Raw genomic sequence first — 15,203 nt, 5'->3', positions numbered from 1 at the left:
AAAGTGCCTTCATGAATTGCAGACCAAAACTATATTTGCTCTCTGAAGCATCTCTCTGAAAGTGAATCCATTTTAGAATAGAATAGAATAGAATAGAATAGAATAGAATAGAATAGAATAGAATAGAATAGAATAGAATAGAATAGAATAGAATAGAATAGAACAGAACAGAATAGAATAGAATAGAATAGAATAGAATAGAATAGAATAGAATAGAGCTGGAAGGGACCTCGGAGGTCTTCTAGTCCAGCCCCCTGCTCAAGCAGGAGAACCTATACCATCTCAGACAAGTGACTGTCTAGTCTCTTCTTAAAAACCTCCAGGAATGGAACGCCCACGATTTCCGGTGGCAAGCTGTTCCACTGGTTAACTGTCCTCACTGTTAGGAAGTTTCTCCATAATTCCAGGTTGCTTCTCTCTTTGATTAGTTTCCAACCATTGTTTCTTGTCCTGCCCTCTGGTGCTTTGGAGAATAGTTTGACCCCCTTTTCTTTGTGGCAGACCCTCAAACACTGGAATACTACTATCACGTCACCCCTATTTCTTCTTGTCTTTAAACTGGCTAGCCAAACCCAAGTCCTGCAGCCGTTTTACAGGGTGATTTTACAGGGTGATCAGTTGGAAATTCTAACATGGTCAAACTAAGATATTATGTATATCCTTGGTTCAGAACCAACACACTATGATTTGGATCCCTGTCTAATCCAGACACAGAATCCTATCCGGGTCTGCATACCAGTACAGTGAACTCCACTGAATTCAGTAAGGGCTACAGTACATCAGTGTCTATTTCAAACTGGACTTAAATGTCTTTTAGAAGAGCTTTGCTCTAACTGAAATCATATTCAGGTAATCCCAAGTTCCGAAAGGCTCGCAGAGGAACCACAGAATTTTATTTTGACTTGTACAGAACTTTGGAAAATATTCCTGTCCCAGAAGCACATCAATCTCAGCCACATGTGGAAGAATGGACCAGCTGCCAGTGAATCAGAATGCCTCCACCCTGCCTTTGGCATATCCCGTTAGAGACCCTAAATTTACTACTGCTGCTGTCAAGGACATTTCCATCAAAAGAATCCTCTAAGCCACTGATGGCGAACCTTTTAGAGACCGAGTGCCCAAACTGCAACCCAAAACCCACTTATTGTCAGGTACCGGGTGGGCGTGGCCCATTGGGTGGATGTCGCCAATTGGGTGGGTGTGGCCAATCAGGTGGGCGTGGCTGTGGTGGTAACGGCAGACTGGGTGGGAATAAAAAGTTCAATCAATCCATTCCAACTTTGCGTGATCTATTTTATTTCCTGTGAGAAGTGGAAATTGATTGATCAACTGAACCTTTTTTTTTGCACATGGCAGCAGAGGCCTAAAGCAAAAAGGTTTTATAAAACCCAGCTGAAGGCCTAGGACTGGGGCGAGGGCGCATGCGCCCACAGAGAGGGCTCTGCGTGCCTCCTGTGGCACGCGTGCCATAGGTTCGCCACCACGGCTCTAACCAGCTTTGTCTGTGTGTGTGTGGGGGAGGCAAATGGATGGCCAGGTGTGCCCTCTGGCTAACAAAAGTGTTCTCTGACAGGAAGCAGGAGAGAACTTTGCCAAGTGGAAGGAATCCTGGCTTGGCTTTTGCTCTGCGGTTCACATTTGAGCTTCATTTGGATATGAAGATCAAATTGGGTATCTTCCTGTGTAGGGCTAAATAATAACAGAGAAACAATAAATATCTTTTTACCCTTTCTGAAAGCAGATATTAATTTTGTACACCTCTCGTGCCTGCAATCTTATAAATTTATGAACATAATTATCCTCCCATTTTTCGTAGAGCTATAATGCTATTTTATGGTTTATTATTATATTAATCTTTGATATCCCAATCTACCTGAATCTATTAAGTCTTAATGTGGTGTTCGGTAGTCTTCCAGCACTTCAACAGTGTACTCTAAGCTTGCAAACTATACTAAGTTCCCTCCCTCTCTTATCTATCATCTGCCTATCTATATCTATATCTATATCTATATCTATATCTATATCTATATCTATATCTATATCTATATATCTATATCTATATCTATATCTAGATCTAGATCTAGATCTAGATCTAGATCTAGATATCTATATCTAGATATCTATCTCTATCTCTATCTCTATCTATATTTATATCTATATCTAGATATCTATATCTAGATATCTATATATATCTATATCTATATCTATATCTATATCTATATCTATATCTATCTATATCTATCTATATCTACTGTATATCTATCAACTTCTTGCCTTCAGAAGTTGTGGGTGCTTCATCACTGGAGTTTTCACTATCTCTCTCTCTCTCTTCATCTCTCTCTCTCTCTCTCTCTCTCTCTCTCTCTCTCTCTCTCTCTCTCTCTCTCTCTCTTTCTTGCCTTCAGACGTTGTGGGTGCTTCATCACTGGAGATCTATCTCTATATCTATCTATCATCCATCCATCCATCCATCTATCTATCTATCTATCTATCTATCTATCTATCTATCTATCTATCTATCTATCTATCTATCTATCATCTATCTATATTATCATTTAACTAGTATATTAAATCTAGGAAAAGATGATAATCAATAATATCTATATATAAGAAATAATGTGGTATTAAAATATGATGAATCTCTCTCTCTCTCTCTCTCTCTCTCTCTCTCTCTCTCTCTCTCTCTCTCCATCTATTTATGTATATACCTCTTTCTTATTTTTGTCTCTTTTAATGCTAAAACTTCCTTTTTACCACCCGTAATCCCTTAATTCAGGGTAGAGTTGGAGCAATTGGATGGACCTGAGAGTTTACTGGCTGGATGCCCTTCCTGACACCACACAGAGTTCACAACAGATATTTTGTCTTTGCGCCCTAGGAGAGAAACAGCTACCACTACCTAGGATTGAACTCTCTTCACCACTAGGTCATCATGCCACTCTCTTGTTGCTTCTAATACTAGTAACTCAAAATTATATTCATACAATGGAGAAAGTTCCTAGCTCATATTTAGTTCTTCTTGTAAACACAGAAAGATGTCATAAGATTTTATGTGGAGATTTATGCTCAGCTATTTGCTTCATCCTGGAATCAGATGATTGTAACAAATTTACCTCACATAGGTAAGATCCGTAAATGTGCAGGGATTACTGAATAGTGATTTTTCCATCCAATATCCACTGTACTTGCTTAAAACATCAAATCCTTCTTAGGACATTTTCAGAAACCTTAGGAACTCCCTTATCTTGATCCTCAAACGCATTTGTTTAAAACACAAATTCTTAATGTGACTTTTGTATTAAAGGCATATTTCTGCAGGTCAATCAATGCCATCTGAAAGTTTTCATTCCAGAAGGCTCAGTCATTTGAATGCCCTCAGTGAAGTCATAATGATCCCAGTGAATCTTTATCGTTCAATAGAGAAGAAGCTCCAAAGCCCACCACCTGAAACATCAGCAGCACATTCTCCCGTGAAGCCTATTTTATATGTGGCATTTAGACTGGTGCAGTGGCCTAGAAGTGAAGACGCTTGCCTCCCACGTAGAAGGTTGAGAGTTCAATCCTAGGCAGCAATAGATGTTTGTTTGTTTTTTATCAGGGAGCAAAGAGAAAATATCTACTGTTAACTTCGTGTAGGCGTCAAGAAGGGTGACCAGCCAGTAAATGCTCAGCAACATTCAATCTCCCCAAATAGAGGGATTAAAGGGTTGTAAAAGGAAAAGAAAAAAAAACAACAACCCTGGATTTAAAAAAAAACTTGTTTGATTACATTGCTGCCTTTAATATTTCAAATGAATGAAGTGTTAGGTGAAGTCAAAGGCATCTGTTCCCAGCACCTTTTTTCTGCCTTGTTCTCTGCTGACCTACCTGGATATTAGTCAGGAGGGTTTCTATGGAGGACAATCCATCAGGAAATAGGAAAGGAGATGGGAATCCAGGAGGAAGAGGTTGTCCATGCCCAGTTAGCGAAAGTTTGTCAAGGCTGTCTCTCGTGGTTGGTGTGGAGAGCGGGGTCTCATCTGTATGTGATTGAAACAAAAATATAGAACAAGTTACGCTTGTCTGTTTTTATTAGACCTCAGTAATGGCTTCCCTAGTGATTTCCAGAACATTTATTGCAAATTGGTTCCTGCTATCAGGAGAAAATGCTTTCTGCTGAATTTTCTTTAATGAAAAAGCAGTGGAGATACAACAAGATAGCATTAATGAGTAACTTTATAAGCCTTTTAAATGCAGACTCTAATGAGACTGAGTTTACAGTGCCATAGAATCTTTTTTAAACTAATATTATCTCACACATACTTGTGATAATATATTTAGGCTGACTTTATGGGTAAGTTCCCAATTATCTCATTTTAGCCTGCGCACTGTCTACATGGACAATGTAAAGTTTCTTGCTACGATACATATTTTATACGGACCACTTATGATTTATGTTAAAATTGCTCTGTTCATTTACCCAATTATATCCTTCATCAACAAAAGCAAAATGAATAGTCTTCCTCAATTAACTGCCCATTTCTGAAGAGAGGATCTCCACGGGCATCACTCGCAACATCTTGGAGATGTGAAATTTTTGGTCCCTCTTTGCCCTACACATATTCCAAAGTTGTTTTCAGAATTCGGAAATCATGAATATATACTACTGAGCCTTCATGTCTATGGAGATTCTCAGTCATCCAGATCATGGTTGTCCCAAAGGTGCTTTATTAGGAGGCAACTGGTCTTTCTTGTTTTTCTTTGAAGGCATTTCACTTCTCATCCAAGAAGCTTCTTCAGCTCTGACTTCAATGCCCCACCATCTAATCAGAGCTGAAAAAGCTTCTTAGATGAAAAGCTCCTGACCAAGCACCATTGGGGCTACCAAGCCTCCATTTTTCCTGAATACGGATTCTTGTTTTTCATCACCTCGTAAGAATTCCTACAATTAAACAACGTTTATGCATGAAGAAAACTACAGCATAGTTCGCCTGAACATAACTTCAAGGTTTCTTCATTGTTTTTTTCTTGGCAACAAGTTCAGATAGCAGTTAGTTGTTGCTGGGTTTTTTTTGTTTGTTTTTAAAAATCTCCCTCAGAAAATCCCATTACAAAGACAATAGATAGCAATGGCAGTTTGACAGCAGCATTGTTGGCGGTAATTTATTTTTTTAGAAGAATAATTTGGGGAACTATCCTCCTGCTTTGTAATTTGCAGGGAAAGTATTAAAGGTAGAGAACTACAGGGGAAAACCTTTAAACAGGAGAAGGAATAATTAAGTTATAACTGTGGCTACCCTATGATGCCAGTTTCTCAGTGCAATGCATTTCTATTGCCTTCTCTGAAGTAGATGTACTTTACAGAAGACTGCACAAACTCTTGTTTATGCAGAAATACAAAAAAAAGAAGAAGAAAAAAGAAACTTGTGCAAGAAAGCAGTTGCTTTGAATTTTAATAAATATATGATCCATTCTGAGTGCTAAAAACCAGTTCATTGTAGTTATTCAGGGTAGCAAATAAAAGTATTTTTTTTAAAAGATGTAGGATTTTATGGGTGTTTTTACTGAATTGTAAGCTGCTTAGGAGGGGGAAGGAAGGAAGGAAGGAAGAGGAGGGAAGGGAGGGAAGGAAGGAAGGTCTAGTTTAAGGAAGAGAAGGACGAGGGGGGACATGATAGCAGCGTTCCAATATCTCAGGGGCTTCCCCAAAGAAGAGGAAGTCAAGCTATTTTCCAAAGCGCCTGAAAGAAGGACAAGAAGCAACGGATGGAAACTAGTCAAGGAGAGAAGCAACCTAGAACTAAGGAGAAACTTCCTGACAGTTAGAACAATTAACCAGTGGAACAACCTGCCTCCAGAAGCTGTGAATGCTCCAACACTGGAAGTTTTTAAGAAGAGACTGGACAGCCATTTGTCTGAAATGGTATAGGGTTTCCTGCCTGAGCAGGGAGTTGGACTAGAAGACCTCCAAGGTCCCTTCCAACTTCTTCTTCTTCTTCTTCTTCTTCTTCTTCTTCTTCTTCTTCTTCTTCTTCTTCTTCTTCTTCTTCTTCTTCTTCTTCTTCTTCTTCTTCTTCTTCTTCTTCTTCTTATTATTATTATTATTATTATTATTATTATTATTATTATTATTATTATTATTATTATTATTATTATTAGAATTTTTTTGCAAGTCTGATTTGAATCTCAACTCTTGATCACAAAAGCAGAAAGAAAGATCCAAATTACATCAAGAGAAAGTGATAGAAGGAATTTCCTATTCTTATTTTGCTTAAGAAAAGGGAAAGGGACCTCTATCACCAGTCGCTCTGTATATTCCCACTGCTTTGAGGGGCACTTATTTAATATCTGAGAATTCATCTGAACATTTTCAGTGCTTTTATTTTAAAGCTACAAGCCATGTTTTTGTTTGAGAGGTTTTTCAACTGTTGGAACCATAGCTATCATTAAGAATTCTCTGTGCAACGCACTTAAGGATCCTTTGTTTTTTCTCTTCACTTAGCTGAGTTTAAAGTTTAAAACCAGGTTTTAAAGTTTAAAACTGGGAAATACTTGTTATGCATACACATGAAATCAGTCCTGTCTGAATTAAACATTTTCTTTTATACAATCACTAACTGTTTAACTGCAATAACAATAGCTATCCTGACTATAATGTCAGAATCAGGGACTGAACTTAAGTTGAACTAGTTTGATGAATGTTTAACTTAAAGACAAATAATCTTTCATAATGTGACTGTGTGTGTGTTTTATATCCTGGATGAAATAAACTCCGGCTAAACATATTGGAAAGAAAACAAATGCATATCTCATATACAGGAAGAGTGGCTATTTGTAGATGCAAGATAAGCAATGACTGAGAGAAACTTGGAAAAAAGTCCTGTTTTTAAAAGGAAAAGCAACCGTATTGTAAATATTAACTAATTAAAAATAGCACAACTGTCTTTAAACATAGCAGTGCCATAACCTTGCTTCTAGCAAATCATTAACAAAGTGTGAAAGAGGAAAGATGCTTAATTCCTTTTGCATAAAAACAACCAAAGGATACCACATGTTCTCAGAGCCTTTGTGTGTATCCCTAAGCTATGTTTGTTTATCACATAAAGTTTCTCACTGATCTTTCCTATCAGGACCCTCCCTGATGCTCAGAATGACTACAGAAAAAAGGGGAAGTGGAAAATATTCCCCATTTTAGAATAGAATAGAATAGAATAGAGTAGAGTAGAGTAGAGTAGAGTAGAATAGAGTAGAATAGAGTAGAATAGAATAGAATAGAATAGAATAGAATAGAATAGAATAGAATAGAATAGAATAGAATAGAATAGAATAGAATAGAATAGAATAGAATAGAATAGAATAGAATAGAATAGAATAGAATAGAATAGAATAGAGCTGGAAGGGACCTTGGAGGTCTTCTAGTCCAGCCCCCTGCTCAAGCAGGAGAACCTATACCATCTCAGACAGGTGACCATCTAGTCTCTTCTTAAAAATCTCCACTTATGGAGCACCCACGATTTCTGGGGGTAAAATGTTCCACTGGTTGATTGTCCTGACTGTCAGGAAGCTTTTCCTTAATTCCAGCTTGCTTCTCTCCTTGATTAGTTTCCATCCATTGTTTCTTGTCCTGCCCTCTGGTGCTTTGGAGAATAACGTGACTCCCCCTCTTCTTTGTGGCAGCTCCTCAAATACCAGAATACTGTTATCATATCTCCCCTATTTCATCTTTCCTTTAGACTAGCCCAGGGGTCAGCAAACTGAAACAGTGAAAGAGCCACTCGGAACCGGTTCCCTCACAAAAGGAAAAACTGGGAGCTGCAAAAAATGTGTGCGCATGCGCCTACATGCGCGCATGCACAGAACAGGGTTTGACTGAAGAGTGGAGCCAAGGCGAGATATGCACCTACCCTGCATATTTGAATTGATTGGTTGAACTTTTTTAGTCCCACTTTTTTTTTTTTTTGGACTGCACATGGCAGAGGACTGGGAGCCGCAGGAGACGGCTGAAAGAGCCGCATGCGGCTCCGAAGCCACAGGTTGCAGACCAGTGGACTAGCCAAACCCAAATCCCGCAGCCATTCTTCTTATGTTTTAGCCTCCTCACTACTGTTGGAATTGCACTTATAAATGGAGTAACATGACTGGATACACCTCTTATTGTGAGCCTTCAGAGCAAGATGTAAATCTAGAAATGTTGTGCGGGTAGAGTCCTTGATGTACGATCACAATTGAGACCAAAATGACAGTTAAGTGAGTCATTTGTTCAGCAAGTTTTGCCCCATTTCTTGACACCGTTGTTAGCTGAATGACTGCATTTGTTAAGTTAGTAACACAGTGAATCATTCACTTTGCTTAGAAAAGGTGATCACATGACCCCAGGACACTGAAACCTATGAGTCAGTTGCCAAGCATCCAAAGTTTGAACATGTGACCTCAAGGATGCTACAACGGTCATGTGAAAAATGGTCACACATTATTATTATTATTTAATGCTGGTGTAACTTCCAAAGATCACTAAATGAACTGCTGTAAGTTGTGGAGTATCTGTCTTGTATTGCAAGTCCCATGTGCCTACAGAAGGTGGACTGTTTTGAACTGAGACAGCCATTTCCGCTTTCCAGGCTCAAAACTACACTCAACTACAGTCAAGTGTGCCAGAAGTGGAGCATTTTAGTTTATATTTCAAATGTAGCATGACTTTTATATAATTAGACTGTTTCACTATTTAGAAAAACTTGGGGTGCCAACTTATTCAACCCAGATACCCCAACTACCAGCCTTTCAACCTACCAACTAACCTTTTATTGTCTTTCAACCACAGCTTGGTCTATCTCAATTAGCAATTGTTATGTTTCTTTACAGGTTGCTAAGTTACAACTATATTTCAAGGGCAATAAACGAACAGGGCTTCTTTCCTGATTCCCATCACTTCTTTCCCCAAATGACATTTTAGAAGTTGGTCTATTCTAACCTTCATTCCTCTTATAAACCTTCCTTCCTTCCTTCCTTCCTTCCTTCCTTCCTTCCTTCCTTCCTTCCTTCCTTTCCTTCCTTCCTTCCTTCCTTCCTTCCTTCCTTCCTTCCTTCCTTCCTTCCTTCCTTCCTTCCTTCCTTCCTTCCTTCCTCAGTTCTAAGCAGCTTACAGTGCATTAAAAATGTTCATTCCCTCCTTTCTGCCTTTCCTTTTATCTATCCTCTGCCAAGCTAGACAAAGCAATTTTTTCTCTATCTACAGTAAATCTTAACATTCCTCCCTTCATCCAAAAGAAGCAAGGAGAAAAAAAAAGCTTTCCTTTCATTGCAGAAGTTAAAATTTGATTATTTCCTGAACTGTTGGAATACATACCCAAACACCAAGATTACAAAGCTGTTTGCAGAGATATTCACTGATGCGGCTACGTTCACAATTAAATTTGAGGCAAAGGTGGGGAGACATGTATAGTCTTTCATGCAAACAGTTCATTAACAGACCAAATCTAATAGTTGTGCAACAAAGTGTTTTCACTGTAGTTTCCATTTCACTACCCATCATTTAATGTATCCTGTTGGTAGTTTGAATAAGCCCTTGGAGCAAGGACACGACTTCTTATTCCATGGAAAGATCAGGCATATCTTCAGAGGTTCACACTTTTATTTTGAAATGCATTATAAAACCATGAATTAGAAGAAGATGGAAAAGCTTTTCCAAACTTTTTCATATTTTCTTTGGAGAACTTCCAAAGCAGCAAAAGTTGGCCATTTCTAATCTCTAAAGTGCGATTAAGGTAAGACATACAAAAGCACAATTCTCACTAAGACAGTTGTGAAATTGGCACCTGGATGAGCAGTTTTATCTTTCAACTCATCCTCAGTCTCCAGAATTTGCAATCTTGCTAATAGCAGATACATAGAGATACATGTCTTTAATCCAAATATGAAAATATTATAAAGTATGAATGTAAGGGCCTCTTGATTTCTGTTTAATTTTAATTATGTACCCACAATGTCAAATAAAGGGCAAGGAATATGGATTTTTGTTTCTGTCTCTGAACTGAGCTTTATAAATGTATTTTGTTTGACATATGCTGCATTGTCAGTCTTAGAAAAGAATTACTCACTCCCAAACAAAGCCTTGGGGAGAATAAAAAAATTGAGAAGAACAGCTGGTTTTCTGTGAATCTCCAGTGATGAGGATGTATTACTAATTTGCAGAAAGTCCTATGGATCGTGGGTGCTGGTTTTATTTCGCTAACCTCATTTCAGATGTCAGGGGAAATGTTAAATAAACCTTTAGGTATGAGATTCTACCTAGTATATATTTACTGTTAGTAAAGATACTGTATCTTTATTAATGTCTATTCTGATTGTTAGAGGTCACCTTAATAGCTGATGTTCCAACAGACCAGACAATAAGAAGAAACAAGTCAGAGCAGTACAGAATAATTCAAGCAATAAGATTTTTCAGCTGGATCAAACTTCCTCAATTTATGAATTTGGGACATTTGATTCCCACAAATTATGATTTAACTCTTTGTTTTGCCACATTGTGCTATCCCGCTCAGGCCCGTCCAGACACATATGGTGTTCTACAGGTGTTTATTCAAACCCCTCAAACAGGTCCTCAGAAAACACCCACACTGCACAAGTTCAGATTCCAAGCCCAACACAGCAAGAGTCACTGGATAACTGAGTCCATAGGCACGCATGAAGTCCAGGAATTGAATAGGCCAGGATACAAGGCCAAAGTGCATAAGGCACATGACTGGGCACATTGTTCCAACAACACTCAAATCCTCACAGTGGGGATAAGTAGGCAATGCCAGTGCAGCCCTTCATGAGAGGCAAGGTTGCCTCCTCATGAATAGTCTAGCTGACCAGTGCTGTGCTGGTCTCCTCTCTGCTCTGCATGTCCTTGGATCAGGAGGAGGTGTGGATTCCATCTCCTCTTCACTGCTAAGAGGCTCCTCACCTGGAGCCTCCCGGCCAACTTGCTGAAGGTGTGGCTCGCCTCCTTCAGCCTGTCACTCACTTGATTGACCCAGCTGAGGCTGCCTTGTCAGGCTAGCATTCTCTGAGCCCTGATACTGACCATGTTTTCCTTTCACCCTCCTCCTCTGAACTCGCATCTGGAGAGGGGTCCCAGGTTGGATCCATGATACATACAAGTTCAAATTGGACATGTATTCAAAAACACAAACTCAAAAAGAAGCAGCGTGTTCATTTCTATGAAACAAGCATTCAGTACTCCACAGTGAGAGATGGTGGTAGATCACTTTTTGCAAGGGCACACCACCTCTGCATTCACTTATGTACCCATGTTTTCTTGAAAATAAGACCAGGTCTTATCTTATTTTTTGCTCCAAAAGACGCATTAGGGATTATTTTCCGGTTAGGGCTTATTTTGGGGAAAATACAGTACTCAATGCGTCCATCTGGCTGACCATCTTAACTGGGACTTATTTTGGGGATGGGGCTTATATTACGAGCGTCCTGAAAAATCATGCTAGTTTCAGGGAAACACGGAATGTAATTCATATTTGTAGCTTCTGGACAGATGAACTTGTGTAAGTAGTTTCCCTGAATCAAATTGGTTGAGTCTGCATAATACAAAGATATTACTATTCATTCATCACTTAGAGGAACAAACTTTATTAAAATCATTAGGCTATGTCAACATTCAGTTTACTGGAAACTTTGTGGTTTTAACACTGCAGCATTGGGTCTGGGATATCTGAGGGAACACCTGCTGCCAGCATCAAGCTCCCTTCGTCCAGTGTGCTCCCACAGGGAGGGTCTTCTCAGGGTGCCGCCGGTAAAAGATTGCCGGCGGATAACACCCAGGGGGAGGGCCTTCTCAGTGGGTGCGCCTGCCCTCTGGAACCAGCTGCCCATGGAGCTCAGGACTGCCCCCGACCTCAATTCATTCCGCCAGGACCTGAAGTCCTGGCTCTTCAAGCTCTCTGGCCCAGGCTGAGAATTTTAATTTTAATTGGGGTTTTTATTCTCTCAGGGACTATTATAATCTTTTTAATTGTTTTTAACTTTTGTATTTCTTGTTTTAATTCCCTGTAAACCGCCCTGAGTCCTTCAGGAAAGGGCGGTATACAAATCCAATTAAAATAAAAAAATAAATAAAAATAAATTAATCACAAGTGAGAACCATGTGTTTGATTGAGGATGAAGTGACAGACTGGAGTATTCATGGGCAATAGGGATGAGAAACAGAAATTTGGAAATATTTTGGATATGGACCACTGAAATATTGCTTATTAGTTGAGCGGTTAAAAATATTTTGATATAGTTCTTCCAGTTCTTGAGATAGTTGAGTATCTTTTAGTTGTATTTGATTGTACTGCATTCTGTCATATCTTTGTTTCTTTCCTAGTTCTTTTTTTTTCACTGTTTATATTCCCTTCCTCCTCACTATTTCCATTGTAAGTTATCTGGAGTCAGAAAATATCTAAATTTAATTGAATAAATAAATAAAAGTCCTTGTGTATATTGACCACAATGATATCATAGAATGAAATGCCAAAACATTTGAGATGCTTTATTTAACGATGACATGTTTTACATTGTAAGTAAATAAATTGAGTTTCCCAAGCATTTATTTCACTCTCTCCCTATTTCATTCATTTAAAAAGTTAGGGTTCCTTTTGAAACTTATTCTTGAAACATACATTCCTCTTTCTCCAGTGTATTGTATGTTCCTTATATAACTGCTGTGACAATTCTGTATTTTAACTATTTTAACTGATCTGACATTCTAATATACTACTGACTGCCAGTATTTAACACTATCTCTTAGAGATAATTTTATGGCAACAGAAAATGTTTTATAAGAAGTTATCTTTTGCATTTTAAGCAGAACAGAACTGTGGAAGTATATTTATTTATTAGAGTCCAAATATTAATGACAGCCAAAGTTCTCTGAACTGATTACCAATTTGCTCAAAATATGAACTGTTTTTGATGGTGTGTGACAGAGAGAATGAGAGAGAGAGAGAAAGGAGGAGGAGGAGAAGGAGGAGGAGGAGGAGGAGGAGGAGAAGGAGGAGGAGGAGGAGGAGGAGGAGGAGGAGGAGGAAAAAAATAAAACAGAATGCAATCAATGATTGTCAAGTATATATTCTGGTCTTCACAAGATTGAAGCAAAGTCTTACAAAACATGGTATAGTTTGAGATTCCTCTGATAACACTGAACTCTACCTGCTTCCCCCCCCCCCATCTTCTCAGGATCCTTTCAAAGGCTGCCTGTATTTTAATATACTCCTTGACAGCTCATCATAAGTAGGTGATAGAAACTTATTCTTGAAACATACATTCCTCTTTCTCCAGTGTATTGTATGTTCCTTATATAACTGCTGGGAGAAATGTGAGAAATGGGAGAAATGTGTCTCCCATTTCTTTCATTCTTTCAAACTTTCATTCTGCATGAAAAGTTTTATGTTGAGGCTATTTGTCCCAACAGGGACAAAGCCCTCCATGGCATGGGGCCGGAGTACCTTAGGGAACATCTGCTGCCGGCATCAAGCTCCCTGCGCCCTGTGCGTTCCCACAGAGAGGGCCTCCTCAGGGTGCCACCGATCAGAGAATGTCGATTGGTGGCCCCCAGGGGGAGATCCTTCTCTATGGAATCAGTTACCGGTAGAGCTCCGGATGGCGCCCGATCTTCGCTCCTTTCGTCGCGATCTCAAGACGTTTTTGTTTGTACAAGCCGGCCTAGCCTGATGGGGATTGGTGGGGTTTTTTATTTTTTGTATTCTTAATTTGATCTATGGGGTTTTATAATTGTATATTAATTGTTTTAACTTGGGCAATCATTTAATCTCTTTTTAATGTTTGTATTTTGCATTTTACTTTTGCCCTGTGAACCGCCCCGAGTCCTCAGGGAGAAGGGCGGTATAGAAATATTATTAAATTAAATTAAATTAAATTAAAACAGTTATTAATGTCGGCGAAGCTTGCAAAACATGTGACTCCAGGACCTAAAGATTTCATCCACCAACTCTATTTGTGCAAATCTAAGATAACCACAGCCCAAATGACTTTCTACACTGCTTTGATATTTTTTACTTTAAGGCACCAGTGGACAGTTATGTGTTTCTAGGGAAATAAATCCAGCACTATACTACTTTTTTTTTCATTCTAAAAGGAACTATGGGTCTAGCTTTTCCAAGACTTCTTGGAAAAATTGAACTTTACCAACAGTGAAGAGCAGTATCTGAAAATAGTTGTGATGACACTGAGTATAAATACAAAGGCTTGCACAAAAAGGTGAATTCTATTACTACCAGTAAAATGCTAGACCCTGAAAATTAGAAAATAGAAAATAGAATAACATAGTTGGAAGGGACCTTGGAGGTTCTCTAGTCCAACCCCCCCCCCCGTTTGAGCAGGAGACTCTATACCATTTCAGACAAATAGCTGTCCAGACTCTTCTTGAAAGCCTCCAGTGATGGTGCAGCCACAACTTCTGAAGGCAAGCCATTCCACTGGTTGATTGTTCTCACCATTTGCAAATTTCTCCTCAGTACTAGGCTGCTTCTCTCCTTGATTAGTTTACATCCATTGCTTATTGTCTTGCCTTCAGGTGCTTTGGAAAATAGTTTGACCCCCGCATCTTAGTGGTAGCTTCTCAAATATTGGAACACTGTTAACCTGCTACCGTCTAGTCCTTCTTTTCACTAGACTAAGGTAAATGTAAAGGTTCCCCCGCACATGCGTGCTAGTCATTTCTGACTCTAGGGGCCGGTGCTCATCTCCATTTCAAAGCCGAAGAGCCAGCGCTTGTCCGAGGACGTCTCCGTGGTCATGTGGCCGGCATGACTAGACGCCAAAGGCGCACGGAACGCTGTTACCTTCCCACCGCAGTGGTCCCTATTTTTCTACTTGCATTTTTACGTGCTTTTGAACTGCTAGGTTGGCAGAAGCTGGGACGAGAAACAGGCACTCACTAGACTAGACATACCCAATTCCTTGTGTTTAGGAACAAAACCATTTAGACTCAATCTTACACTTGTTTTTCTGGAAATAACTCCCTCAGAATTCAGTGAACTTACTCTTGAGAAACTGGTTAAAATGACAACTACTCAGTTTATTTTTTTCACTAGGGTATTTGAGTGGTTTACAAGGATACAATGAAATTATCCATATCAGAAACATTGAAAGCAAAACAAATTAAAGCCCTGCAGTATGAAATACAAACTTGTTTCTATTCAGGCTCAGATGCAGAATCGTCTTACTAT

At 39.1% G+C, this 15,203-nt stretch overlaps 1 protein-coding gene across 2 annotated transcripts in view; it reads right to left on the bottom strand.

The window, feature by feature from the left end:
- The window catches only part of DACH1 (dachshund family transcription factor 1), a 362,459-nt gene that overhangs the window by 32,067 nt on the left and 315,189 nt on the right, over positions 1-15,203 (bottom strand). For both annotated transcript variants that reach the window (XM_081326850.1, XM_081326851.1), the window contains exon 7: positions 3,868-4,019. In XM_081326850.1, the coding sequence (XP_081182976.1) occupies positions 3,868-4,019 (152 nt within the window). The remainder of the gene's footprint in view (positions 1-3,867; positions 4,020-15,203) is intronic.

This window comes from Vipera berus (assembly GCF_964194415.1).
Source record: "Vipera berus genome assembly, chromosome: 4".
Classification (NCBI taxonomy): Eukaryota; Metazoa; Chordata; class Lepidosauria; order Squamata; family Viperidae; genus Vipera; species Vipera berus.
This window is presented reverse-complemented; position numbering and strand designations above follow the sequence as displayed.